Source organism: Bos grunniens, chromosome 1, assembly GCF_055505025.1.
Source record: "Bos grunniens cultivar Pamir isolate PY7600 chromosome 1, Bosgru_T2T1.0, whole genome shotgun sequence".
In the NCBI taxonomy this organism is placed as follows: Eukaryota; Metazoa; Chordata; class Mammalia; order Artiodactyla; family Bovidae; genus Bos; species Bos grunniens.
In genome coordinates this window covers 11,093,426-11,120,154 of record NC_141165.1, presented here as the reverse complement: position 1 = coordinate 11,120,154, position 26,729 = coordinate 11,093,426, and the positions used below count along the sequence as shown (strand labels likewise).

Below are 26,729 nucleotides of genomic sequence, written 5' to 3'. Positions count from 1 at the left end.
CTCAGGGCCTAAAAAGCTCAGATGGAGAACCTCTCTTGGGGGGAGGCACCCACACTTGACTAGCAAGTGGCCACCAGGGCCTGGCATCCATGGTTCCCAGCTCTTCCTGCCCCTGTGTGACTCCCACCCACATGCAGTATGAGTATAGAACTGTCCAAAACGGAAAACTAGATATAGAACACTCAAACAGGATTTTGACACAATAATTAAAGACACTTCAACAAGAGCTGAAACAAAGTGTTTTCTGGAAAACTCTGGAGCTTGATTCTGTTATGATTCATAACCACTGATAGAAAGTACAGATGTCAATTCATACAATACCTGAAGAAGCAAGTCTCCTTCAGAAAACAATTCTCCATGGACCTGTGCAAAAGGGTGCTCTCTTCTGGGGTTCATGGATGGGTCAGCAGAGCAGTCCACACTGCCGTCCTTCAGGGTGGCTGAGAAAGAGAACAGGTGTTATGAAGATGTTCTGTCCACCTGGGACAGACAGGAGAACCCAGGTGACCCTGGTTCTCAGCTCAGAATGGCAGATGCGGCTCTGTCCCCTGGCACCTTGCGCTCTTCCCCAAAGGCTCCAGCGAGAGTGGCCATGTAATTAAAACCTGCCCCTCCACCTGGGAATAGGGCATCATTTCCCTCTTTGTCTGAACAGTTCTTACTGAAAGCTTCTCTGCAGGCAAAGCATTCATTCAATTCCAAATGCTCCCTCCTCTGAGGAAGACTCACCATTTCTCCTGATGAAAGTTACTTGCTCCTCCGTCTCCTAGAAGTACACAGGTGTCGTGTGCTGTTTCTGCCTGACCCATCAGACCAGGCTGGAGCAACCGATACAGCCTGTGATAGGAAGCTGCCTTTGTTTCATCACCTCCACCCATCTTGGTCTGAAACACCAGCTCTCACTGGACCAAGACACCAGCCTCCTCACTGATCTCCCTACTTCTACCTTTGTCCCAGGCAATCAGGCCTCTGAGCGGCAGCTGATGTAGCATCTCTTGCACTTGCACAGCACATGATGCCACTTCCCTGCTCAGAAGCATCCAAAAGCTTCACATCACAGGACAAAATCATAATCCTGACCATGATGTATCAGTTTGATTTTGAGTAATTGGAGTTAGCAAGGAAACAGCTTCCCTGTAGTCTCAGAAGTTGTAATCAGGACCGTGCACAGCTGTGTTCCATGACGTTTCCTGGGACCGGCTCCTTGGAGCTTGCCCTCTGCCCTTCTGGGCCCCAGCCTTTTCACTGTTTTCAGAACAGTCCATGCCCCTGTGCCAGGAGCCCTTCAGGTACTGCCCTCTGCCAGAGGGCTCCTCCTTCATGTGCCGTATGGGCTCAGCTGTCCTCAAGTGGCCTCCCGCTCCACAGTGTTGATCAGCAGCACCTGCCAGTCTGCCCTGGCCCCCTCAGCAGCCCCGCTGAACCTGCACCTGATGTCTTATTGTGCATCTGTCTCTGGATTCACAGTCTGCTTCCTCCACTCCTAACCTCCGTGCTGACAGGTCTTTGCTCCCCGTGAGCCCCAGCACCTGCAGAAGAGCCCAGAGTGTGATGTGCCTTCACGTGCTCTGCAGGGTGAGGTGGGCAGACAGATGTCACATGCTGGGCCTTTATCCTGGCATTGCCAAGGGCTGAGATCATTGTCATGTTTGTGCGCAAGGAAAGCAACAGGACTTGGGTTCGGGGATCACAGGCAAGGGAAGAAGCAGGTTCCCTGGACAGGCCTCAGGGGTTGGGGCTCACTTCTCTGTCCTTGTCCTCTATTCCACAAATCTAAGGTGAGTGTCCTCCAACCATAAATTCCAAACCCCATTTCCCTGTATCTGTAAAACAAAAAGAACATGGCCCCACGAGGTACACAGGTATATCCATTCTATACAAACCACCCTGAGTTCTAGCAGTGAGCCAGAAAAATGAGCCAAGGTTTTTTTCATTTCACATTTCTTGGTGTTCTCTTTAAGTAAGACTGACTGTATGAGTCCCAGAGATATTTAGCTGGGTAAACACAAGATTTATTACTAATGCAGATAAGGAGGTAATTTCACGATTTATTTGACAATGAATGACTCTTCAGTGCAAACTCTGGAAACTCCTCCTCTTAGAATCATCAGTAATATTGGTGACTGTATTTTTTTATCTCAAAGATGAAGTCTGAAAACAAAAAAGCCTTATCTAAAAAACCCTATCGGACCAGCACATGCATAAGTAGTGGAACAGTGTCTGACATTAGAAACACAGGTTGGCACTTGCCTCGTAAACAAGTCGTCCTTTAGTTTACACAGAAAACAGCATCACATGTGAACTTCTAAAGTCTTCGGGAACGTGGCAAAGACGCACTAGCAAGCTTGTTGAAAGTCCTCAGGAAGAGGGCTTTCCTTTTGTCACATGGACTTGGCCACAGTATGCCAACACAACAGCTTCTGGACATCAGAGCAACACGGACTGATACAAACTCAGTCCATGGTCTGTATAGAATGGAGCTGTGTACCTCATGGGGCCGTGTTCTCTTTGTTTTTACATATACAGGGAAATGGGGTTTGGAATTTATGGTTGGAAGGTACTCACCTTGGATTTGTGGAACAGAGGACAAGCACAGAGAAAAGGTGACCCCAAACCCTGGGGTCTGTCCAGGGCAGCTGCTCCTTCCCTTGCCTGTGACCCTCTAACCCAAGTCCTATTAGAGGCAGGACGAATGGCTGCCGTGTTCCCCAGACTCTGAAGACGGTTTTTGGAATCAAGGGACTTAAGGCTCAAAATGCCCTCTAGTCCAGGTATCACTGTATTATGTTACATACGTTAGTATTATTCCTCAGGGACATGAGCTTCCTGAAGGAGGGAAACCTGGCCCCTGTAGATAAGCCCCCTCCCCACCCTTCTTTCTCCTCTGTTGCTCTCATTAAGCTTCTTCCAGCCAAAGAGTCAACACATTCCTCTTTGTCTACAAACTTAATGTCTTGACAAATGTATTTTTTTCCTTCCTCAAACCTCCTGAAGGAAAAGCACCTGCAGTTGGGTAAGACAAACTACTATTAAGATGTCTGGCTTTCGTTGACCAGCTATTTCACTCAAGCCCCCAGATGTTTTCCTTCCATTCCTCTCAAATGTTTACCAAAGACGGGCTGTGTTTAAGGCTGCGTGAAGAACACGGGAATGGTGAGAGAGGCACTTTTGGGCTCGGAGGTGGTGGGTAGAAAGCACCACCTGAAGTGCTGTGGCCTGAGGTGCTCCATCCAGCGGGAGGGGCCCCCAGCTCCAGGATGTCTTCCTGGAAGAAACAGCACGTGGAACAGCCCTTGAAGGATGGGCAAGATGCCGACAGCCGGTGCTTTCTGCCAGAGCTCACCCCAGGATGTCCCCAAAGGCACAGCTTGCGTGCACCTCCCCGCCGTGCACTCAGGGTCCCGTTCCTTGTCACGGAGCCCAGAACCTTCCTCCTGTCCCAGTCTCTGAGGCCATATACATCCTGAAGCGGGTGAAAGGCTGCTCCCACTTCCATGCTTTTGTCTCCAGGTGAGTCCCACCCCAGCCCAAGGTCTCACCAGTCCTTCCCAAGGAGACCCAGGCTGTTGCCTGCAAACATTGCGGGAAGCGAGAGATGAATACAAATCCGAACTGTAGGAAGGGGCCTTGAAGACATGTCCCTCTGGTGAACTGCACTTAGCACCTTTCAGATTTCAGGAAATATGGGGAAAAGCAAGATGAAAATCCAAAAGCCACAGAGAGATCTTATGATTCAGTGTTTTGGTAGCATTTTCTTTTCAGTATAAAATAAGAGGTGGTGACGGGCTGTTAACACTGGTGCAGAAATCATCCTTCACTGGGGTGGCTCAGCCCAACCCAAAGCCCCCAAACCCCTGTGCTCTGGCTGAGGATTCGGGGTGGTGGCTCACGTCACTCAAAGAGGGAACTGCTGGAGAGCAGTGACGGCAGGGACTGAAAAGAACGGGAAACTCAGTCCTGAGGGGTCAGCTGAGCAGCTGCGTATCACACGCTCTGCTTCAGGATGTTCAGAAAAAAGGAAAGTGTGTCCTGGTCAAGAGACAATGGAAGCGTGGAGGGGCTTGAGGAGAGAATGTCACAGGCAACCGGAGGCGGAGTAGACACACCATGGAGGAGATGCCAGGGTCTTGGGTCACAGGAACACACAAGATTCCAGCCTCTCAGAACACACACCGATCTCACGAGTACCCTAGCAGAGCAGAAGCCCTCAGTGATGCTCCAAGCCTCTTTTCTACTTTCAAGGAATGGATCACCATCTCTATGTCTGTAGTGAACACCTCTTCAGAAATATTTGATAAGAAAAAAGATCCAAAGATTAAAAATGAATAAACATGTTTAATGATCTCATAGGCACAGCTCTTGTTCAAGGAAAGCATCTTACAGCCACAAAAATACCTGTTAAGTGATACGGCTCTGATTCTTGGAAAGAAATCCAAAGGCTGCTGAAGCTGCCTGTGCTTGTCCAGACCAGCATCAGAGATGGAGCAGCCTTGAGAAACAGCTGAGTCTGGCTTGAAATTAGAAGAAAGTCATTTGTTTGAAGAGATCTGTGTGTCATTTTATTATTTAGCAACTCAATAACAAACAAACAGCCTTCTTTGTCATCACAGAGTCCAGTGGAGACCAGGGGTATCCCTACCTGCGAGCTCTGGGCCAGGACCCCTGCAGCATCCCCGGGTCAGATGTTGCTGGTTGTCTGGGAGGATAAAGGTGTGGGAGGGAGGAATTCTGCAGAAGGAATTCCATGCTCCAGCAGCCTTGCACCAAGGAGTCCTGAGAAATAGGACTTTCTTCTCTTCAAAGTGAGACATCTGGGCAGGCTTCAGGCTGGCAGGGGTCCAGAGTGCCCACACCCTCTGATTCTACACACACCCCTTCTCAGGCTCCTTAGCCTCCTGCCATGCTGAGGGGTAATGTGCTTGTCCACCAGGCAGGGCAGCCCCAGCAGGCCATCCCCCAGGTCCCCAGAGGGGCATGAGCAGTGGGCTCCTGTCCAGCCATGTGCTTTTCCCATTTCTCCGGCAGAACCTCCTCACCTGCTTTCTCTACAGGACAGTGAGCCCCAGAGAGTCCAAGGCCCAGGTGATGCCCACCCAGTCTCCTCCAGCTCAAGTTCACGGTGTCATACTACTTCCTTCTGTGGCAGAAGAGGCTCTGCCCAGTGCGGAGCTGGCTGGGCCCTAGCTCTGTCTCTGGCTGCTCTGCCACCTTGGTGTATTCTTGACCTCTCTGAGGTCATCTTTCCTCATCTGACTGGAATATGGTGACAGGGTACCACAGTCAGATACCTGCACAGAAGGCCTGGCTCAGAGAGGATGCTCAGAAATGACACTTCTGTCTCACGGATGCTGAGTCACAGAGAAAGAGTGAGAAACCAGAGTGGTGAGCATGTATCAGGTAACAAGGGTTAACCTTTAGTAGTGACATTGTTGGCACATGGCCCTTCTGGAGGTGGGGACACAGGGAAATGCCCCCTGAAGCAGGTGGACACATCTACTCCATTTACTGACCATCCAGTGGCTGGACAGAGAAATGGCATGAGGGCAGGAGGTACTGAGGGTGGGAGAGAAAGATCATGGTTGACACAACATGGTCAGAATAAATCACAATATTCCCAGAGCCACACAGATCTTGAGTCAAAGCCCATTAGGTCAACTTCAGACTTTAGGTCAGCAACTGCATTAGAGAGGTCGGAAGAAGAAATGTGCCAGTGGGGGAGCTCTCCTTGTGCTGGGAGGGGTGCCATAGGAACGCGAAGAGGCTCTGCTCACATCCCTTGCTCCTGGGAAGCTCTGCACTCTGCCAGCTTCTGGAGCCTTGGGGCAGGGTCGTGGGAGGGGAGTAGGGAGTAAGTGGAGGGAAATCCCCCAACCACGTCCAAGCAGATGGTTGCTCTGCAGTCCTGGTCTGCAGAGCCTCTCCTGGCATCTCCAGAGTCCCTGGGGGGATGAGTGCCTGTCTAATTGCAGGACTAGATGTCCAGGCCCATCTTAGCTTTTATTGTTGCCACTTCTCAAGTGACCAGTGAAAGGCCAGGTATGGACCCTCGCTGCTCAAGGTGTGGTCTGGGGCTGGGCCCTGAGAGCCTGTCTGAGATACAGGTACAAAGCCAACCTCCCACACTCCCACGGTGACTGCAATCTGTCCCGCGGGCAAATGCATGTCACAGTCTGGGGCGCCGTGTGCACTTGGCCGGCTCCCCTGCTCTGCTGCCTGCCTTCCCACCTCCGGGGGTTTGCACGCTCCTCACTGCCCACCTGGTGGACAGTCTTGGCAGGAGGGACCACCTTTGGGGTCCCCTCCTCTCTGCTCCCAGTGAACAAGTCTCCTCATTGCTGGTCCCAGTCTGGGACTGAGTTGACATCTGCCCAGAGCGGTTGGAGTTGTGGTTTCTGCTACTGGCAGCCCAGAGTGTCCTGACTGAAATGCACCTACTGATCATTGTTGTTCAGCTGTCAAGTCATGTGCCCAGCCTAGACTGCAGCACACCAGGCTCCCTGTCCTTCACTATTGCCCAGAGTCAGCTCAAACTCAGATCCATTGAGTCAGTGATGCCATCCAACTATCTTATGTTCTGCTGCCCTCTTCTCCTCTTGCCCTCAATTTTTCTCCCAGCATCAGGGTCTTTTTGAATGAGTCAGCTCTTCACATCAGGTGGCCAAAGTATTGGAGCTTCAGCTTCAGCATCAGGCCTTCCAATCTATATTCAGAGTTGACTTCCTTTAGGACTGTTGGTTTGATCTCCTTGCTGTCCAAGGGACTCTCAAGAGTCTTATCCAGCACCACAATTCAAAAGCATCTATTCTTTGGTGCTCAGCTTTCTTTATAGTCTAACTCTCACATCCATACATGACTACTGGAAAAACCATAGCTTTGACCAGACAGACCTTTGTCAGCAAAGTGATGTCTCTGCTTTTTAATACACTGTCTAGGTTTGTCAAAGTTTTCCTTCCAAGGAGCAAGCGTCTTTTAAATTCATGGTTGCAATCACCATCCGTAGTGATTTTGGAAAACAAAATCTGTCACTATTTCCACTTTTTCCTCTTCTATTTTCCATGAAGTGATGGTACTGGATGCCATGATCTTAGTTGTTTGAATGTTGAGTTTTAAGCCAGCTTTTTCACTCTCCTCTTTCACTTTCATCAAGAAGCTCTTTAGTTCCTCTTTGCTTTCTGCCATTAGAGTGCTATCATTTGCATACCTGAGGTTGCTGATATTTTCCCCAGCAATCTTGATTCCAGCTTGTGCTTCATCCAGCCTGGCATTTAGCATGATGTACTCTGCATCTAAGTTAAATAAACAGGGTGACAATATACAGCCTTGACGAACTCCTTTCCCAATTTGGAACCAGTCCGTTGTTCCATGTCCAGTTCTAACTATTGCTTCTTGACCTGCCTACAAGTTTTTCAAGATGCAGGTAAGGTGGTCTGGTATTTCTATCTTTAAAGAATTTCCCACAGTTTGTTGCGATCCACACAGTCAAAGGCTTTAGCATAGTCAGTGAGGCAGAAGTAGATGTTTTTCTGGAATTCTCTTGCTTTCTCTATAATCTGATGAATATTGGCAATTTGATTCTTGGTTCCTCTGCATCTTCTAAACCCAGCTTGTATATCTGGAAGTTCTTGGTTCACATACTGCTGAAGCCTGACTTGGAGAATTTTGAGCATTACTTTGCTAGCATCTGAAATGAGTGCAATTGTATGGTAGTTTGAACATTCCTTGACTCTGCCCTTCCTTGGAACTGAAATGAAAACTGACCTTTTCCAGTCCTGTGGCCACTGCTGAGTTTTCCAAATGTGCTGATATATTGAGTGAAACACTTTCATAGTATCATCTTTTAGGATTTGAAACAGCTCAGCTGGAATTCCATCACCTCCACTAGCTTTGTTTGTAGTGATGCTTCCTAATGCCCACTTGACTTCACACTCCAGGATGTCTGGCTCTAGGTGAGTGACCGCTCCACTGTGGTTACCCTGGTCATTAGGACCTTTTTTTTTTTTTTTGTATAGTTCTTCTGTGTACTCCTGCCACCTCTTCTTAATTTCTTTTGCCCCTGTTAGGTCCTTACTTTTCCTGCCCTGTATCGTGCCCATCCTTACATGAAATATTCCCTTGATATCTCCAATTTTCTTGACGAGATCTCTAGTCTTTCCCATTCTGTTGTTTTCCCCTCTCGCTATGACAAGGCCATGATCCATGAAGAGGCTCTCTTTGTTTCCTAGACAGTAAATGATGAAGGCAAACTAGCCTCTGCCCTTTCAGGCATCTTGGGAGGAACACAAGGACAGTCCCAGAATCTTCTTGACTGGATGGCCAGAGCCATCAAGGATGTCACAAAAGGCCAGGAGGCAGGGGAAGAGGAGAAGAGGAGGAAGGAGGGGACCCAGTGGGGAGGAGAGGAGGGCAGGGGACTCTGGGGGTGCTGGGGTAAGGCAGGCGATGAAGATGGGAGGTCACAGCCATGAGTGGTCTGGAGGTGGGGGACAGGAGAAAGGCCAGGCAAGGCCTTGAAGGGCAGCCTTTTACATTATTCAGAATGGGAAAGATGGTTCTAGCCCCCAGTCTCAGGCCATGGCAGGAGGCTGCTAGGCCATTAGAGTGGCAGCCAAGTGGACTGCATGGCCGGGATGGGCCAGGACCCAGTGGACAGCGACATGTCCTCGGAGGAGCCCCGGTAGGTGTGGATCCTGGGCTCAGCCCTCCCGCCCTCTTGAGGGCCCAGCAGGACTGAGCACTGTTTTCCCAAGCTGGCTCCTGAGGTGACACACGTCTCTCCCAGAGGCTCCACTCCTGCCTGGATGGGAAACGGCTGTCCCCTCACCATTCGGATGAGGGACCCAGAGGAAGAATGTGCAGTTAGTGGGAGAGCCAGGACTTGGACACAGAGCTCTGAGCAGACCAGATTTGGTCTGGGGTAAGGACCACGGTGTCTCATGTGAAAACAACATGTGACCCTGTGAAGAAAGCAGCTCTCCAGGGCAGATCAAGGACACACAGGCACATTTTCCTTCAGGCTGACTCATGGGGAGGTCAGACCCAGGGCAGAGGTTGGGTCTGCCGCTGTTGGCAGCCTGCCAGCACAGCTGAGTGGGTGAGGACAATCTCCCATGCTCCTTGGCGCCCCCTGGGGATGTCTGGAGGTGGACAGGCCCTGGCAGTACAGCCTGGGGATGGAGAGAGGTGAGCAGAAGGCAAGACATTCAGGGCCTTCATGTTCTGAGAGGGCTGGGCCCTCTGCCTCCCTCCCTACAAAGAATTCCAGCCCTTTTGGAATTCACGTGACATGAAATGAGCCAACTTAAACTAGCAGTTCAGTGGCATTTAGCACATTGAAAACACTGTGCAGCCACCACCCCTATCTAGTTCCCAAACACTGTCAGCACCAAAGTGAGACCCGGTACCTCCTTAGGAGCACCTGCAGCCCTGCCCCAGCCCGTGGCCACCACCTCAAAGGTGTGTGACCATGCTGTGGACATTCCACAGCATTATTGTACAGCATTAAACACTTACTCCCTGGAGGAGGAAATGGCAACCCACTCCAGTATTCTTGCCTGGAGAATCCCATGGACTGGGGAGCCTGGCAGGCTATAGTCCATGGGGTTGCAAAGAGTCAGACACAACTTAGCAACTATACAGAAACAGTTACCACTGCATTTTGGGTAAAGTTTCCTAATTCTCAGTGAATTATCAGAGTCAACTAGATCTAATCAATTTTTGAATATCTCTTTTGAGCAGTTGTAACAACTTATAACACAGCATCCTGTCCAAGACTCTTCTGTTCATTCTCCCAGAACTTGGCTCTCAGAGTTGGAAGGGCACACGCTCTCCTCCAGAGCACACGGGAACAACAACCTCATCTGTGCTCACCCACGTCACCCAGTCCCTGGAACACAAGTTTCATTTGCAGGAAGGGGTTAAGACCACCTCGTCATTCAGCAACAGCACATAGAAGTGAATGGGCAGTGGGTCGAGGAGCAGGACACTGTGCCCACCACATGATAGAGAAGTTTAGAAGAGGAAGTTTCCCAGAAGACAAGAAAAAAAATATCCTGCTTTCAGAAGAATGAGCCCTTCTTTCTGAGCCAAAGTTCTGCAAGGTGATGGAACACTTGGATTCTCACAAGAAATGACAAAGCAAAGGAAGGAAAGAAGACGGGTGTACACTCAGGCTGCTGTGCAGAAGACAGCTAGGCAGGGACCCTGCGTGCCTCTTCTGTGGGCAGCCTGAGAGATGACGTGGAGCCTGGGATTTGCACGTCAGGTTGGGCACTGACACATCTGTGTTCTGGTTCACCCATCACACCTGTGTTGGGCATGGTACCTCCCACCTCTGCCTGAGATTCAAAAGCAATGACGTAGCTTTTGCCCGTACAGAAAGCTAACCCCAAGCGCTGGTGTCCATGGCCTCCACTCACGTCTTGTCTTGGAATCACAGCTGCCACCTACCTGTGAAGTAGCTCTTCACCTTCAGGTAGCCCACGATCAGCCTGAGGACGGAGAGCTTGTCAAGTCGGGCTCGCACATCTTCGGGGAAGGGCAGCAAGCTGCTGAGTTTGCCCAGCTCTTGATTGAGGCGGTCCCGGTGTCGTTTAGAAGGGTTGGACTTAGCACCCTCTGGAGGTTGTGGCCTAGGACTTGCAGAAAGAGAAAAGTGGTCATCGTCCCATCCTCCTCTGCAATTTATTTAAAAAACAAGCAAACAATTTTTATTGGAGTGTAGTTGATTGACAATGTTGTGTTAGTTTCAAATGTACAGCAAAATGAATCAGTTACAAATGTATATATATCCACTCTTTTTTAGATTCTATTAGGTCATTAGAGTGTTGAGTAGAGTTTCTTGTGTATAAAGTTATCTTCTTTATGTACAGTTGTATGTATATCTCCCAGTTTATCTGTTCCCTTTGCAATTTCACTTCTGCATTACTCACGAGACTCCTGGAATTCTAAAATCCCTGGAGTTTCTGAGGCAGGAGCCCTGTCTCTAGTTTTAGCTTCTGTTGGTCTATAAAGCCCTGTTGCAGCTCTGCCCACTGCCCTCCTGGCTGCGGACCTTGGTCACAGACGGGGCTGTCTCACATGGTACATGCAGGTTAGACCTGGTGGCCCTCAGAGCACCAGGCCTGATGCTTTGATTATTTGTCCCTCCTCATTTCCCATGGCCTGACACATTTGCATTCATATTAAGTTAGGAAATCTCTATATTGCAATCAACACAGAGAAGATGGAAATTATACCTTATTAATAATTGAGCCACATGCACAACCATATAGTCTGTATCTGTATCTATCAATCTGTAGACTTTCTTTGCACACATACGCCCCAGATCAAAATATAATCAAATTTCTGAAAACCAGTGATGGAGAGAAAGCTCTAAAAGCAGCCAGTGGAAAAAGATTACACACAGATGAATAAAGAGAATGGATGCGGGCTTATCACCAGGAAGCACGTGCTCCAGAAGGCAACACCCTGGGAGCAGGAGACAACCCAGAATCCCAATCTGGAGAAGGTCCTTCAAGAGAGAGAGCAAAGTAAAGACATTCGCAGACAAACAAAACTGTAAAGAATGTATCTACAGAATATCTGAGCTATAATAAGTACTAAAGAATAGCTTAAGCTGGAGGAAAATGTTACTAGACAAAAATGTGGATCTACGTGAAAGAATGAACAATGTTGTTGCTGATAAAAATGAGGTTAAGAACTAGGCAAATTTCATTTGAAAGATACTTGACTGCTCAAAGAAAAATTAGTAGTGTTGCCTGTGGGGTAGAAGTGAAACGTATCAAAACAACAGCGCAAAGACTGGGACAGGAAACATCAGGTTACTGAGGGAGGTATGTACAACACCCATGGAGGTATTTAGTAATAAGATTTACATTTCAACCTTATGGCAACCGCTGAAAAATAAAGTACAGCTGATAAGGCACAAAAAGACATGAAGTGCTAACGGTATTAACTCTGGAGGAAGAAAGGAAAGAGGACAATTACCAAAGCATGGCGGACAGAGATGGCTTTACCACATTGAATCTTAACCTTTCTACTAGCCTTGTATCTGGTTGATTTGCTACCATGACTGTATATTTACCTTTACCAAAAGGATTTTTCTTTTGTAACTTTCATATTTCTTGTTGCGTCCTTTGCTGTTCTGCTTGGAGAAGCCCCTTTCACATTTCTTACAAAACTGGTTTGATGGTGCAGAGCTCTTAGTTTCTGCTAGTCTGTAAACTTTTGATCTCTCCATCCAATCCAAATGAGAGCCTTGCCACATAGAGTATTGAATATAGATCTTTCCCTTTCATGATTTTAGCTATATTGTGCCACTCCCTTCTGGTCTGCAGGGTTTCTGCTGAAAAAGTCAACTAATAACCTCATGACAGTTCCTTGTATGTTACTTGTTGCTTTTCTCTGCTGCTTTTAATAGTCCCTATACTTAACTTTTGCCTTTTTAAGTACAGGATATCTTGGCATGGTCTTGTTTGGGTTGATCTTGTTTGGGACTCTCTGAGCCTCCTGAACTTGAATATTTCTCTCTTTTCGCAGATTAGGGAAGTTTTCAGCTATTATGCTTTCACATGTGTTCTCTGCCCTTTACTCTCTCTTTTCTCCTTTCAGGACCCCTATAATGTGAACGTTAGTACCCTTGATGTTGTTCCAGAAGTCTCTTAAATTGTCCTCACTTCTTTTAATCTTTTCTTCTTTTTTTCTGTTCAGCTTCAGTGATTTCTACTACTCTGTCTTCCAGTTCATTGATCTGTCCCCTGTATCATATAATCTACTGTTGATTACTTCTAGTGTATTTTTTATTTCAGTTACTGTATTCTTCATCTCTCTTTCTTCTTTATATTTTCTAATCCTTTGTTAAAACTCTTAACTTCTCTTTTATTTTTCTCCCCAGTTCTTTGACCATCTTTGATCAATACCTTGAACTCTTCAACAGGTAGATTTTTCATCTCCATTTCACTTCCACTGAACTTCCATTGTCCAAAGCTCAGAGTAAAATACAGATGACCTGTGTTTCTAGCTCCTGTGACAAGCTTACAAGGCTGAGTTCTTTCATTTCGAATAGATTCCTCGGTCACCTCATGTTTTCAATTTTGTGTATTTCATAAGTTGGTTATGTTTGCTGACCTTGAATAAGTGGCCTTTTGTGGGAGATGCTCTATGTGTCCCAGTGGTGCACTCCCCTCTGGCCCAGGGATACCCGAGATGGGCTGCATGGGTCCTTCCGTTGTGGTGGGCTATGTGGGAGGCCTGGGAGACTTAGCTGGTCCCCCATCTGGTTGACAAGCCCTGCTTTGTGTCGAGGCTGCTGGCCCCTGGGGGTGGGCCTGGGTCATGAGGCTGTTGGCTGCAGAGACTCTGGGGGCCCTGGAGCTGCTGCTGGCCCACTGGCATGTGGAGTTAGATTCTGAGACTCCTGGATCTAGTGTCCACCTGCTGGTGGGCTGGGCTGGTTCCTGACACAGCTGGCTTTGGGGTCTGGAGTTTCCCAAAGATGGTGTTGGTACTCTGGTGGGTGTGTCCAGATCCTAGGGCGGCTGGTTGAGGGTCCAAGGTGCCCCACCGTTGAAGTTAGTCTGCTGGTGGGTGGGCTGTGTCCTATGCAGCAGGCTTATCCTGAGGCTCCCAGGACTGGTTCCAACACGCTGGTGTATGGGACTGCTCCTAGCACTAATAAGCTAGAAGGAGTACAAGTACAGTAAGACAGCCTGTTTATTTAACTTTTATGCAGAGTACATCATGAGAAACGCTGGGCTGGAAGAAGCACAAGCTGGAATCAAGATTGCTGGGAGAAATATCAATAACCTCAGATATGCAGATGACACCACCCTTATGGCAGAAAGTGAAGAAGAACTAAAGAGCCTCTTGATGAAAGTGAAAGTGGAGAGTGAAGAAGTTGGCTTAAAGCTCAACATTCAGAAAACTAAGATCATGGCATCTGGTCCCATCACTTCATGGCAAATAAATGGGTAAACAGTGGAAACAGTGTCAGACTTTATTTTTTTGGGCTCCAAAATCACTGCAGATGGTGATTGCAGCAGTGAAATTAAAAGACGCTTTCTCCTTGAAAGGAAAGTTATGACCAACCTAGATAGAATATTGAAAAGCAGAGACATTACTTTGCCAACAAAGGTCTGTCTAGTCAAGGCTATGGTTTTTCCAGTGGTCATGTATGGATGTGAGAGTTGGACTGTGAAGAAAGCTGAGTGCCGAAGAACTGATGCTTTTGAACTGTGGTGTTGGAGAAGACTCTTGAGAGTCCCTTGGACTGCAAGGAGATCCAACCAGTCTGTCCTACAGGAGATCAGTCCTGGGTGTTCTTTGGAAGGACTGATGCTAAAGCTGAAACTCCAGTACTTTGGCCACCTCATGTGAAGAGTTGACTCATTGGAAAAGACTCTGATGCTGGGAGGGATTGGGGGCAGAAGGAGAAGGGGACGACAGAGGATGAGATGGCTGGATGGCATCACTGACTTGATGGACATGAGTTTGAGTTAATTCTGGGAGTTGGTGATAGACAGGGAGGCCTGGCATGCTGCAATTCATGGGGTCACAAAGAGTCGGACACGACTGAGCGAGTGAACTGAACTGAACTGAAGACAAGTACAACCGTACTTGTCAGTACCAGTGGTAGAGCAAACTCCCACAAATGGCTCTCCCCCTGTCTGTGTCCCCAGGGTGAGCTGCAGTTGCTTCCTGTCTCTCCAGGAGACTCTCTAAGATCAGGAGGTGGGTCTGACCCAGTGTCCTTTCAAATGACTGCTTCTGTCCAGGGTCCTGGAATGCACAAGACTTTCTGTACACCCTTTGAGAGTGGGGTCTCTATTTTCTTCTTTTTTTTTTTTCTGATTTTATTTTATTTTTAAACTTTACATAATTGTATTAGTTTTGCCAAATATCAAAATGAATCCGCCACAGGTATACATGTGTTCCCCATCCTGAACCCTCCTCCCTCCCCATACCATCCCTCTGGGCTGTCCCAGTGCACTAGCCCCAAGCATCCAGTATCGTGCATCGAACCTGGACTGGCAACTCGTTTCTTACATGATATTTTACATGTTTCAATGCCATTCTCCCAAATCTTCCCACCCTCTCCCTCTTCCACAGAGTCCATAAGACTGTTCTATACATCAGTGTCTCTTTTGCTGTCTCGTACACTGGGTTATTGTTACCATCTTTCTAAATTCCATATATATGCATTAGTATACTGTATTTATGTTTTTCCTTCTGGCTTACTACACTCTGTATAATAGGCTCCAGTTTCATCCACCTCATTAGAACTGATTCAAATGTATTCTTTTTAATGGCTGAGTAATACTCCATTGTGTATATGTACCACTGCTTTCTTATCCATTCATCTGCTGATGGACATCTAGGTTGCTTCCATGTCCTGGCTATTATAAACAGTGCTGCAATGAACATTGGGGTACACGTGTCTCTTTCCCTTCTGGTTTCCTCAGTGTGTATGCCCAGCAGTGGGATTGCTGGATCATAAGGCAGTTCTATTTCCAGTTTTTTAAGGAATCTCCACACTGTTCTCCATAGTGGCTGTACTAGTTTGCATTCCCACCAACAGTGTAAGAGGGTTCCCTTTTCTCCACACCCTCTCCAGCATTTATTATTTGTAGACTTTTGGATCGCAGCCATTCTGACTGGTGTGAAATGGTACCTCATAGTGGTTTTGATTTGCATTTCTCTGATAATGAGTGATGTTGAGCATCTTTTCATGTGTTTGTTAGCCATCTGTATGTCTTCTTTGGAGAAATGTCTATTTAGTTCTTTGGCCCATTTTTTGATTGGGTCGTTTATTTTTCTGGAATTGAGCTGTAGGAGTTGGTTGTATATTTTTGAGATTAGTTGTTTGTCGGTTGCTTCATTTGCTATTATTTTCTCCCATTCTGAAGGCTGTCTTTTCACCTTGCTAATAGTTTCCTTTGATGTGCAGAAGCTTTTAAGGTTAATTAGGTCCCATTTGTTTATTTTTGCTTTTATTTCCAATATTCTGGGAGGTGGGTCATAGAGGATCCTGCTGTGATGTATGTCGGAGAGTGTTTTGCCTATGTTCTCCTCTAGGAGTTTTATAGTTTCTGGTCTTACGTTTAGATCTTTAATCCATTTTGAGTTTATTTTTGTGTATGGTGTTAGAAAGTGGTCTAGTTTCATTCTTTTACAAGTGGTTGACCAGATTTCCCAGCACCACTTGTTAAAGAGATTGTCTTTAATCCATTGTATATTCTTGCCTCCTTTGTCAAAGATAAGGTGTCCATATGTGCGTGGATTTATCTCTGGGCTTTCTATTTTATTCCATTGATCAATATTTCTGTCTTTGTGCCAGTACCATACTGTCTTGATAACTGTGGCTTTGTAGTAGAGCCTGAAGTCAGGTAGGTTGATTCCTCCAGTTCCATTCTTCTTTCTCAAGATCGCTTTGGCTATTCGAGGTTTTTTGTATTTCCATACAAATTGTGAAATTATTTGTTCTAGCTCTGTGAAGAATACTGTTGGTAGCTTGATTGGGGTCTCTATTTTCTATAGCCCTCTGGCTCTCCTGAAAGTAAACCCTGCTGGCCTTCAAAGCCAAACTTCTGGAGGCTTGTCTGCCCAGTGCAGGAGCCCCAGGACTCCTCACTCCTTAGGGAGAACCTCTTGCAACTGTAATTATCCTCCCATAGGTGAGTTGCCTACCTGGGATATTGAACTTGACCAATCCCCGACTCTGCCTCCTCACATCTTGTTGTGGTTTCTTTTTTATATCTTTAGTTGTAGAAGATCTTTTCTCCTAGCCTTCAGGTCTTTCTCATCAATAGCTGCTTTGTAAACAGTTGTAACTTTGGTGTTCCTGTTGGAGAAGGTGAGCTTAGGGTCTTCCTACTCTGCCATCTTGGCCACTCCCTAAATCAACTGGAATTCTCATTCATTGGAAAACTATTTCACAGTTTCTTAAAATGTTAAATATTATCTAACAATTATACTCTTGGGTACTTATTTGAATGAAAGAAAAATATATGTTCACTAAAAGCCTTATACAAGAATCTTCATAGCAGTTTGTACATAACGGCCCCAAGCTGGAGTCAGTCCAGATGTCCAACTATAAAAAAAAAGGATTTTAAAACTCAGACATTAATAAAATAAAATAATTGACCATGGACAGGAACAAACCACTCATACTTGTAGTAACATGGATGAATTTAATTGTAAAAGAAATCAGACTCAAAAAAGTACACACTGTATGTTTCTACTTCTAGGAAATTCTAGATTGGGAAAAACCTAACCCCTTGTGGTAAGAGCCAGATCAAAGTTTGCTCTGAGGAGCTGGAAGAACTTTCTGGGGTTAAGGAAATGTTCTATGTTTTGATATCTTTTCATTAAGCTGACTGAATGGTTAACTCAGATCTGACCATTTCTCTGTAGGTAAATCACATCAATAAAAATGATAAATAGGAAAACATTTTAAAATGTTTACCCACAAGGAATTCCTAGGTTTAGATGTCTCAAAGGTGATTTCTATCAACTACTTAAGGAATGCATGTGTGTGTTAGTTGTGTAGTCATGTCCGATTCTTTCCCACCCCATGGACTGAAGCCTATCAGGCTCCTCGGTCCATGGGATTTTCCAGGCAAGAGTACTGGAATGGGTTGCCATTCCCTTCTCCAGGGGATCTTCTCAACCCAGGGATCAAACCCAGGTCTCCTGCTTTGCAGGCAGACTCTTTACTGTCTAAGTCATCATGACTACCTAAGGAATAAAGGTCCAAATTTACACAAACACAGAATTGAAAAGGGCAGCTATCCCTAAATGGTTTTTATGAGACTAGCATAACCTTCATTTCTAAATTTAACAAGAGTAGTTCAAAAAACAAAAAGTACAGGCAAATCTCACTCACAAGCAGACATGTTGAATCATAAGTTTAAAAGTAACAAACCAGGACTTGCACAGTGGTGCAGTGATTAAGAATCCGCCTGCCAATGCAGAGGATGTGGCTTTGATCCCTGATCCAAGAAGATTCCGCATGCCACAGAGCAACTAAGCCTGTGCACCAAATCTGTGAAGCCTGTGCTCTGCAGCAAGAGAAGTCACTGTAGTAAGGAGCCCGCACGTGGCAACTGGAGATCAGTCCCTGCTTGCAGTAGCTGGAGAAAGCCCTTGTGCAGCAACGAAGGCCCAGCACAGCCAAAAATAAATGAATGAATAAGAAATAACAAACCAAACGCACCGAAGTATGAAAAAACAATGCCTTGTGACCAGGTTGAGCTTATCTCGATGCCATTTGGTTCAACATCAGAAAATCATTAAGGTAGTTCATTACATTAAAAAGTTAAAGTATAATTATCTCAAGAGATGAAGGAAAGTATTTGATAAAGTGTGAAATCCTTTAGTAACACAAAAGTTTTAACACAGTTGGAATTGAGGGGAACCCCCCCCCCCACAGCCTACAAAGGGTACTTGCAAAAAACTTAGAGCAAATAGCACAGTTAGTGAAAATATCTGGTGGATGAGTGAATGGCTGCAACAGTGCCACTCACAAGCCCCAGCTCAGGCCACTTGGAAACCAGTCAGGAGAGCCTGGTTCTCTTGTAGCAGTGAATCCTTGTATGGAAGTTTGTGTGTGCAGAGCACCTGGATTCAACTGCACACAGATATAAGGCTTTAAACTGAGGTTTATGTTCAAACACACACACACACACACACACACACACACCCTGCATCACTGGAGAAGCCTGTCCCCAAACTGAATGGATGACTTGCATTAAAATCAAGGCAGGGCACGTGTCTCTGGGCGAGGGGCTCTCCAAGCTCAGACCCAGGGTCATCTCATAGATTTAAAGGGCAGATGGAGGAGGAGTTCTCGACGCTGTCAGCAGCACTTCCAGACTGACAAATGGTGCCACAGAGTCTCTGGAGCATTCTGAGTCATGTGCGCTCAGCCGTGTCCGACTCTGAGACCCCATGGACTGCAGCCCTCCAGGCTCCTCTGTCCTTGGAATTATCCCGGCAAGAATACTGGAGTGGGTTGCCACTTCCTCCTCCAGGGGATTTTCCCCATCCAGGATCAAACCCTTGTCTCCTGCAGCTCCTCGCATTGCAGGCGGATTCTTTACCCACTGAACCAGCATCCTGAACACAGTATTGCACCAGGTGTTGGCAGCTGCATTCTGCTCTGCACACCTCCCAAGGGCTCTTATTCTTTTAACAAGGAAATTGACTTTAAGTCCAAGGTCCTAATTCTTTCCAATGTGAACTTAAACCATGCGCTTTTGCATACAATACAGTGAGAGAACACACAGACCAACGCTGTTAGCAAGCCGCACAAAGCAGGTGCAGGCTCTGCATCCCGGCTCCACTGGAGAGAGCGGCTGCAGCATGAATGCTACCATCAGCTGTGACCCAGTTTCTGGGGAAGACCAGCCAGCCAAGGGGGTGGAGAGGGGATTCAGTACTCAGCCCTCTACCTCCCAAAGTGGAGTCTGCTCTCCAGGTGACCTGTCCCACAAGGTCTGCCCTGGTCTGTAGGTAGGATCCCAGACTCTTCAAGAAACTTCAGAGATGGGCTGGGTCCAAGTGAGGTGGCAGGTAAGGGTGCAGCCTTCTTACCACCCAGCCTGAGGATCCAGTGCAGTAATACATTTGAAATAATTCTGAAAGCAAGAGCGTAAGGTTTTGCAAACAAGAAGGACGTTACTCCAGTAAATGACTCTTGCATGGCAGACAATGAGCTGTGTGCTAACGGAGAATCATTGTTCAAAGTCCTCAGACCATCTCATGTCAGCTCTTGTTTATAATTATTAAGGAAACAAGAGTATAGTTTCTAAGAAAACAATGCTGGGTACTTTAGAAAGAGTCAAGGAAGCCTGGTTGAAGAAAACAGCTGCTGTTGGATTAAGCATTTCTGTGAAACATGGGAGAAAACTGTTTCATATCTGGATTGTGATGCAAGCTCTTTAAACTGTAGACAGACAGTACATTATGGGAACGATTTGTGCAGTAAAATGGACCAGCGTCACGAGATTGGCAAGTTCATATATGTTGGTGCGTTCACTTAAAATAAATTGTGTAAGTTACTCAAAAGACTCTCATCCCTGCCATTTTAAGCGCCTTTTCCGATTAACCAGTGATTACAGGTTCGCTGACCTGGAGAGAGAACGTCTGACAGGCTTCGTTCTGGGATACTGGCACTCCGTCGGAAAAGCTGCGCGGTAGCTATTTTTGTGTGTATGTGGTAAAATACACATAACAAAAATGCTGCCATATTAGTAATTTTAAAGCGTGCCATTCGGTGGCGTTAAGTACACGCGCGATATTGGGTCCCCAGTACCACTGTCTAGTTCCAGGACTTTTTCATCTCCCAAACCTTCTATCAGTCGCTCCTCCGGCCCCGCTTCCCGGCTGCTTTGGGTAGATCGACACGATATGAATGGAATCATGGAACAATTTCTCTTTTGTATCTTGCTTGTCTCAAGGCATTTTTTGTATTTAAAAAATAAATGTAACTAGAAATTTCTCAGACATGGACGCGCCTGTGGCGCTAAGAACACTGCGCCCCCTGAGAAGCGCGAGTCTCCAGGGCCTGGGAGGCGCTCGGAAGACCGCGCGGCTCCTTGCAGCCTCAGGGGCCGCCCAAAGACCCTCGGAGTTCTGGCCAGGGACTCTGCCCAAGGAGCCTCTCCTCCACTAGACTTTCGATCCACTGTCCTCAGCAGCATCCTCCCGCCACCCCCACAGGGCCTGGAGGGGACCCCTCCGGGTCAGTTCGAGCCAGACACACACCCGCAGGGGTCCTCACCCCATAGGGGTCCTCTCCCAGCAGGCCTCGGCATCTAGTCTGTAAAGGGGTAGGGTCTCCCATACCTGCAGACCTGTCCCTTCCAGCCGCACTGTGATCCGGAACCCCTACCGCACGTGTGCGCGCTCGGAAAAACCAGCCTTAGTCCCGGGCGCGGGCCCCAGAGGCACAGGTCACTAACCCCGAAACCCGGTGATTCCCAGGAACTAGCGTCACCAGCCCGACCCCAGGCCGAATTCGGCTTTCAATTTGTCAAGAACCCAGCAGGGGTGTCAGGGGTGAGGAGGGGACTCAAACGAAATCTATTCTTCCCGAGTCGATAAAGTCGGCGATCGAACCCCCGGGAGACCCGCAGAGAGCCGGGTTGAGGGCCGCGGGAGGACTAAGACCCCCTCCGCAACCCCAACCAGGTTTCCGGGTCTTCGCTGCCCTCCCACCCCCCACCTTGCCACGCACAGACCTCTTGGGCACGGCTTTTTTCCTCTTCTTCACGGCGTACTGGCCCCCGGTGGACAGCATGGGGCCCGCAGGCGGCCTCACAAAGGGGCGCGGGGCGGGGATGCCGCCCAGCGCCTGGAAGCTAGTCGGCCCCCCGGAGCCTGTCTGCTCCGGCTGGTTACTCCTGGGGGTCGCCAGGGCGGAGGTCTGGGCGCGCCCCTTCAGACTGTGACGGCGCAGGACACGCGTACCGAACCCGCGTACACCTTGGAAGGATCTGCACTCGCCAGTCCCAGGGCGGGAGAGCGCGTTGCTGCGGGCGACTGGAAGGCTCTCCAGGGTCCCTCCCTGGTGCATGAGACCGAGGGGCGTCCGCCGGGCTTGCAAGGGTTGGTCTCTAGCGAGAGATGAGGAAGCAGGCGCAGAAGTGGCGGGCTCCCCCGGGGGCTCTCTGTCCAGGCTTTCTCATACGAAGGTGTGCGCCACTGTCGCAGGTAGCAACTAACTCACTTGGACACCAGGATAATTTGGAAACCGCGCGTCTATGGACGAAGACATCCCCGGAAGGAGTCGGGAGAAGTCCTTGTCCCCGCGCGCAGCCCCTCCCCACGCGTGTCCTTGGATGAATAAGAATCCAGACCCCAGACTGACTCCCTTTTCCCGCAGTGTCGCGTCCAGCAACTGCGCTCTACGGGCAGCAGGTCGCCAAGGCGCAAACGCGGGACAGGTGCCCTGGGAACTCGGTGAGGTGTTGGCGATGGAGTGGGGCGGAGGGAAGCGCTGACAAGATCCCCCGGCCCTGCCCACCGACGCGCCCTGCAACCAGTAGTCCAGCCGCCTGGAGAGTCCAGATCGGACCAAGGAGGCAGACGCGCAGCTCCGGGAAGCGAAGGCCCGGTGGGTGCGTAAGTCTGTGCCCAGGAGCCTTTTTACTTAATTCTGCTGGATGCGTCTATGTGTGTGAGGCTCTTTGGGTGTTTTTCGGAGCGAAATATTGTATAAATACTGGAAATGCCTTGTGATCGTCCACACCCACCGGTGACGAGTGAGATACGATTACCCCAGCGTGTGGGGCGTGTGTGTGTGTGGGCGAGAGAAAGCACACATGTATGCCTGCTCTGGAACCAGGGGTAGACTGTAGTGAATATGTATCGTTTTCTGTTTACTCTGTAAACAGAAAAAAAAAGGAAAAAGATAATTCCAGGTATCTGTATCTTGTTCTCAATCTCAAGGAGAAAGAATTTAAAAGATTTCACCAGCAGCTGTGATGGTTGGTGTAAGTGTGATGTAGATGCACTATCAGATTAAGCACATTTCCTTCTATTCATAGTTTCTCAAATTTTTTTTATCATAAATACCTGTGTAGTTTTTACAGTGATATTTCTTTTTTTTTTTAAGTTTTTTTTTTTGATGTGGACCATTTTTAAAGTTTTTATTGAATTTGTTACTACACTGTTTCTATATTGTTTTGGTTTTTGGCCCGGATGCACGTGGGATCTTAGTTGCCATGACCAGGGATCGAACCCCCACTCTCTGCACTGCAAGGTGAAGTCTTAACCACTGGACCTCCAGGGAAGTCCCTACAGTGATATTTTTGCATTGAAATGCTATGACTTGTTTGTTTGTGCCATTGATACGGTTAATTGCTTAAGTTGATTTTTGAACATTGAATCAATTTGCTTTTTGGGAATAAATCCATTTAATTGCCACGTACTATCCGTTAAATTTAATTTTTTAATGTTTTGTTTACGAATTACAGTCTTGACCTTCAATATTTATTTCCCTTTCCATAAATGTCTTTGTAAATTTTTATATCAACGTTATGCCAGTCTTATGTTGAGTTGGGATTGTTCCCATTTTTCACTTTCTCTGGAAGAATTAACGTTTTTTATTTCTGCAATCCAGTCTGGATATCTTGGTGAGAAGCTGACCCAGATGGGAGGGAGGCAGAACCTACCTGTAACAGAACTGAAGAGTAGAGAGAGGATCATCTGAAGGAGACAAAGACAGAATGTGTAGGACTTTTACTACCTGGCTCCTTTCCATACAAAAAGGACACAGTGTCCAGTCTGGAGGCCTGGGGAAACTTCTTGACTCTGTGTCCATGCATGGCTGACTTCCCTCCTACACCAACCAGCACCAACCATCAGAACCATGTGAACTCCGTTATTTACCCATTCTGGCTTCTTTGTTGCAATTGTGGGACCCAAATAATCAAGGAATCCAAATCTCGATTCCTGCTGCTTCCCCCTCAAAGTGCTCACTATTTCAGGGGCTGAAAGTTGCACTGGCATGGCTGATCATTTTTAGAAAATAAAGGAGGGAATGCTTCCCAAAGCATTTTGGGGCCCAGCACTACCCTGATACCCAACCAGACAAGGACACAGCAAGAAAAGAAAATTGCAGGCAGTATCTTTCATGAACATGGAACAAAAATCTCAACAAAATATTAGCAAACTCATACATGAAAAGAATGACATATAACCACTTTCTTGTTGTACAACCTTTGTAATTTACTTAACTGCTCTGAACGCTGTTAAATCACTCAGTTGTGGCCAACTCCTTGCAGCCCCATGGACTGTAGCCCTCCAGGCTTCTCTGTCCTTGGAATTTTCCAGGCAAGAATACTGGAATGGGTTGCCATTTCCTTCTCCAGGGGATCTTTCTGACCCAGGAGTCAAACCCACATCTCCTATGTCTCCTGCATTGGTAGGTGGATTCTTTACCACTGAGCAACCTGGGAAGCACATTTACAAAACAACAACAACAACAACAACAACAAACACAACCCTTCCTTTGGACAGTGCTTGGAGACCTGTTACAGTCTTTACTTTCCTCAGTAGTAGGTATAGGGTTTGGGCCTGTAGCAGAACTCCGCATCCGACTGGGAATGGCCAGTGGACTAAAGTAGGCATGTCACTGAAGGAGAGATAAGAGCGCCTTCTTAAGAGAAAAATGCAAAGAAATAGAGGAAAACAATAGTAGAATGGGAAAGACTAGAGATATCTTGAAGAGAATTAGAGATACTAAGGGAATATTTCATGCAAAGATGGTTACAATAAAGGACAGAAATTATATGGACTTTATAGAAATAGAAGCTAGTAAGAAGAGGTGGCAAGAATACACAGAAGGATCACACAAAAAAAGGTCTTAATGACCCACATACCATGATGGTGTGATCACTCACCTAGAGCCAGACATCCTGGAATGTGAAGTCAAGTGGGTCTTAGGAAGCATCACTACAAACAAAGCTAGTGGAGGTGATGGAATTCCAGTTGAGCTATTTCAAATCCTAAAAGAGGATGCTGTTAAAGTGCTGCACTCAATATGCCAGCAAATTTGGAAAACTCAGCAGTGGCCACAGGACTGGAAAAGGTCAGTTTTCATTCCAATCCCAAAGAAAGGGTTATCAGTTGATCTCTGGTTCGTCTGCCTTTTCTAAATCCAGCTTGAACATCTGCACAGTTGCACTCATTTCACATGCTAGCAAAGTAATGTCAAAAGCCTCCAAGTCCGGCTTCAACAGAACGTGAACTGAGAACTTCCAGATATACAAGCTGGATTTAGAAAAGGCAGAGGAACCAGAGATCAAATTGCCAACATCTGTTGGTTCATAGAAAAGCAAGACAGTTCCGGAAAAACATCTACTTCTACTTCATTAACTACCCCAAAGCCACTGACTATGTGGATCACAACAAACTGGAAAATTCTTAAAGAGATGGGAATGCCAGACCACGTTACCTGCCTCCTGAGAAACCTGTATGCAGGTCAAGATGCAACAGTTAGAACTGGGCATGGAACAACAGACTGCTTCCAAACTGGGAAAGGAGTACGTCAAGGCTGTGTATTGTCACCCTGCTTATGTAAATTATATAGAGTACGTCATGCTAAATGCCAGGTTTAATGAAGCACAAGCTGGAATCAAGATTGGAGGGAGAAATATCAATAACCTCAGTTATGCAGATGACATCGCCCTTATGACATAAAGTGAAGATGAACTAAAGAGCCTCTTGATGAAGGTGAAAGAGGAGAGCGAAAAAGCTGGCCTAAAACTCAACATTCAAAAAACTAAGATGATGGCATCCAATCCCATCACTTCATGGCAAATAATGAGGAAACAATGGAAACTGTGACACACTTTATTTTCTTGGGCTCCAAAATCACTGTGGTTGGTGACTGCAGTCATGAAATTCAAAGATGCTTGCTCCTTCGAAGAAAAGCTATGACAAACCTAGACAATGTATTAAAAAGAGGCATATAGTCTATATAGTCAAAGCTATGGTTTTTCCAGTAGTCATGGATGGATGTGAGAGTTTGACCATAAAGAAGGCTGAGCACCAAAGACCTGATGCTTTCAAACTGTGGTGTTGGAGAAGACTCTTAACAATCCCTTCAACAGAAAGATAAAACTGGTCAATCCTAAAGGAATCAACCCTGAATATTCTTTGAAAGGCCTGAAGCTGAAGCTGAAGCTCTAACACTTAGGCCACATGATGTGAAGTGCTGACTCACTGGAAAAGATCCTGATGCTGAGAAAGATGGAAGGCAGGAGGAGAAGGGGACAACAGAGGATGAGATGGTTGGATGGCATCAGCGACTCAATGGACATGAGTTTGAGCAAACTCGGGGAGATGATGAAGGACAAGGAAGCCTGGCCTGCTGCAGTCTATGGGGTTGCAAAGAGTCGGACACAACTGAGTGACTAAACAACAGCATTGCCTGTAATGGGTATAGTTTTCTTCATAAGATAAAAAAGAGTTCCATCCATCAAGAGGTGGATGCTTGTGATAGTAGCATAGCATTATGAATATATTCAATACCACTGAACTGTACACTATAAAGTGAGCAAGGTGGGAAATTTTGTACAAGGTATGTTTTACCAAAAGGAAAAAAAAAAATACTTAAAGAAGAATGAAAAAGAGAACACCAAAACTTTGCAAAACAGCAAAGCAGTGCTCAGACATAAATTTATAAGGGTAAATGTGAGTATTTTTTTTTTAAGAACTCTCTCAATCCAATAAACAACTTTACTTCTTAAAGGTGTAGAAAAAGAAGAGCAAACTTCACCCTAGGAAGCAGAAGGATTGAGCTCTTGAGACATGCAACAGCTTGGATGGATCCAGAGAATAATGCTATGTGATAAAAGCAAATCCCCTAAGATCATATGTGGCAAAATTATATGATTACATTTAGATAATGTTCTTGAAAAAACTAAATTGTAGTGAATAAGAGGTAGCATGAAGGAAAACTTTGTATGGATGGAACAGTTTCGTATTTTCTTTTTTGGCTACACTGCGGCTTGTGGGATATTAGTTTCCTGAGCAGGTAGAGAATACAGGTCCATGGCGTTGAAAGCCCGTCTTCACCATCAGACCCCCAGCTTTGCATCTTGATAGAGATGATGGTTACACGAATCTACACAGGCGACAAAATGATATGACTATACATACACATCAATATAAAAATTTTATATTATATTATAATTATGAAAGATGCAACATTGGGAAGGGTT

At 46.7% G+C, this 26,729-nt stretch overlaps 1 protein-coding gene across 1 annotated transcript in view; it reads right to left on the bottom strand.

The window, feature by feature from the left end:
* LOC147378950 (uncharacterized) overlaps positions 1–23,395 on the bottom strand; it is a 55,997-nt gene extending 32,602 nt beyond the window's left edge. Inside the window, 6 exon segments of the mRNA XM_086316907.1 lie at positions 322–440; positions 10,447–10,673; positions 21,240–21,614; positions 21,858–22,055; positions 23,175–23,208; positions 23,392–23,395. Coding sequence (XP_086173033.1) covers positions 322–440; positions 10,447–10,673; positions 21,240–21,614; positions 21,858–22,055; positions 23,175–23,208; positions 23,392–23,395 — 957 coding nt within the window.
* Between the last annotated feature and the right edge of the window lie 3,334 nt (positions 23,396–26,729).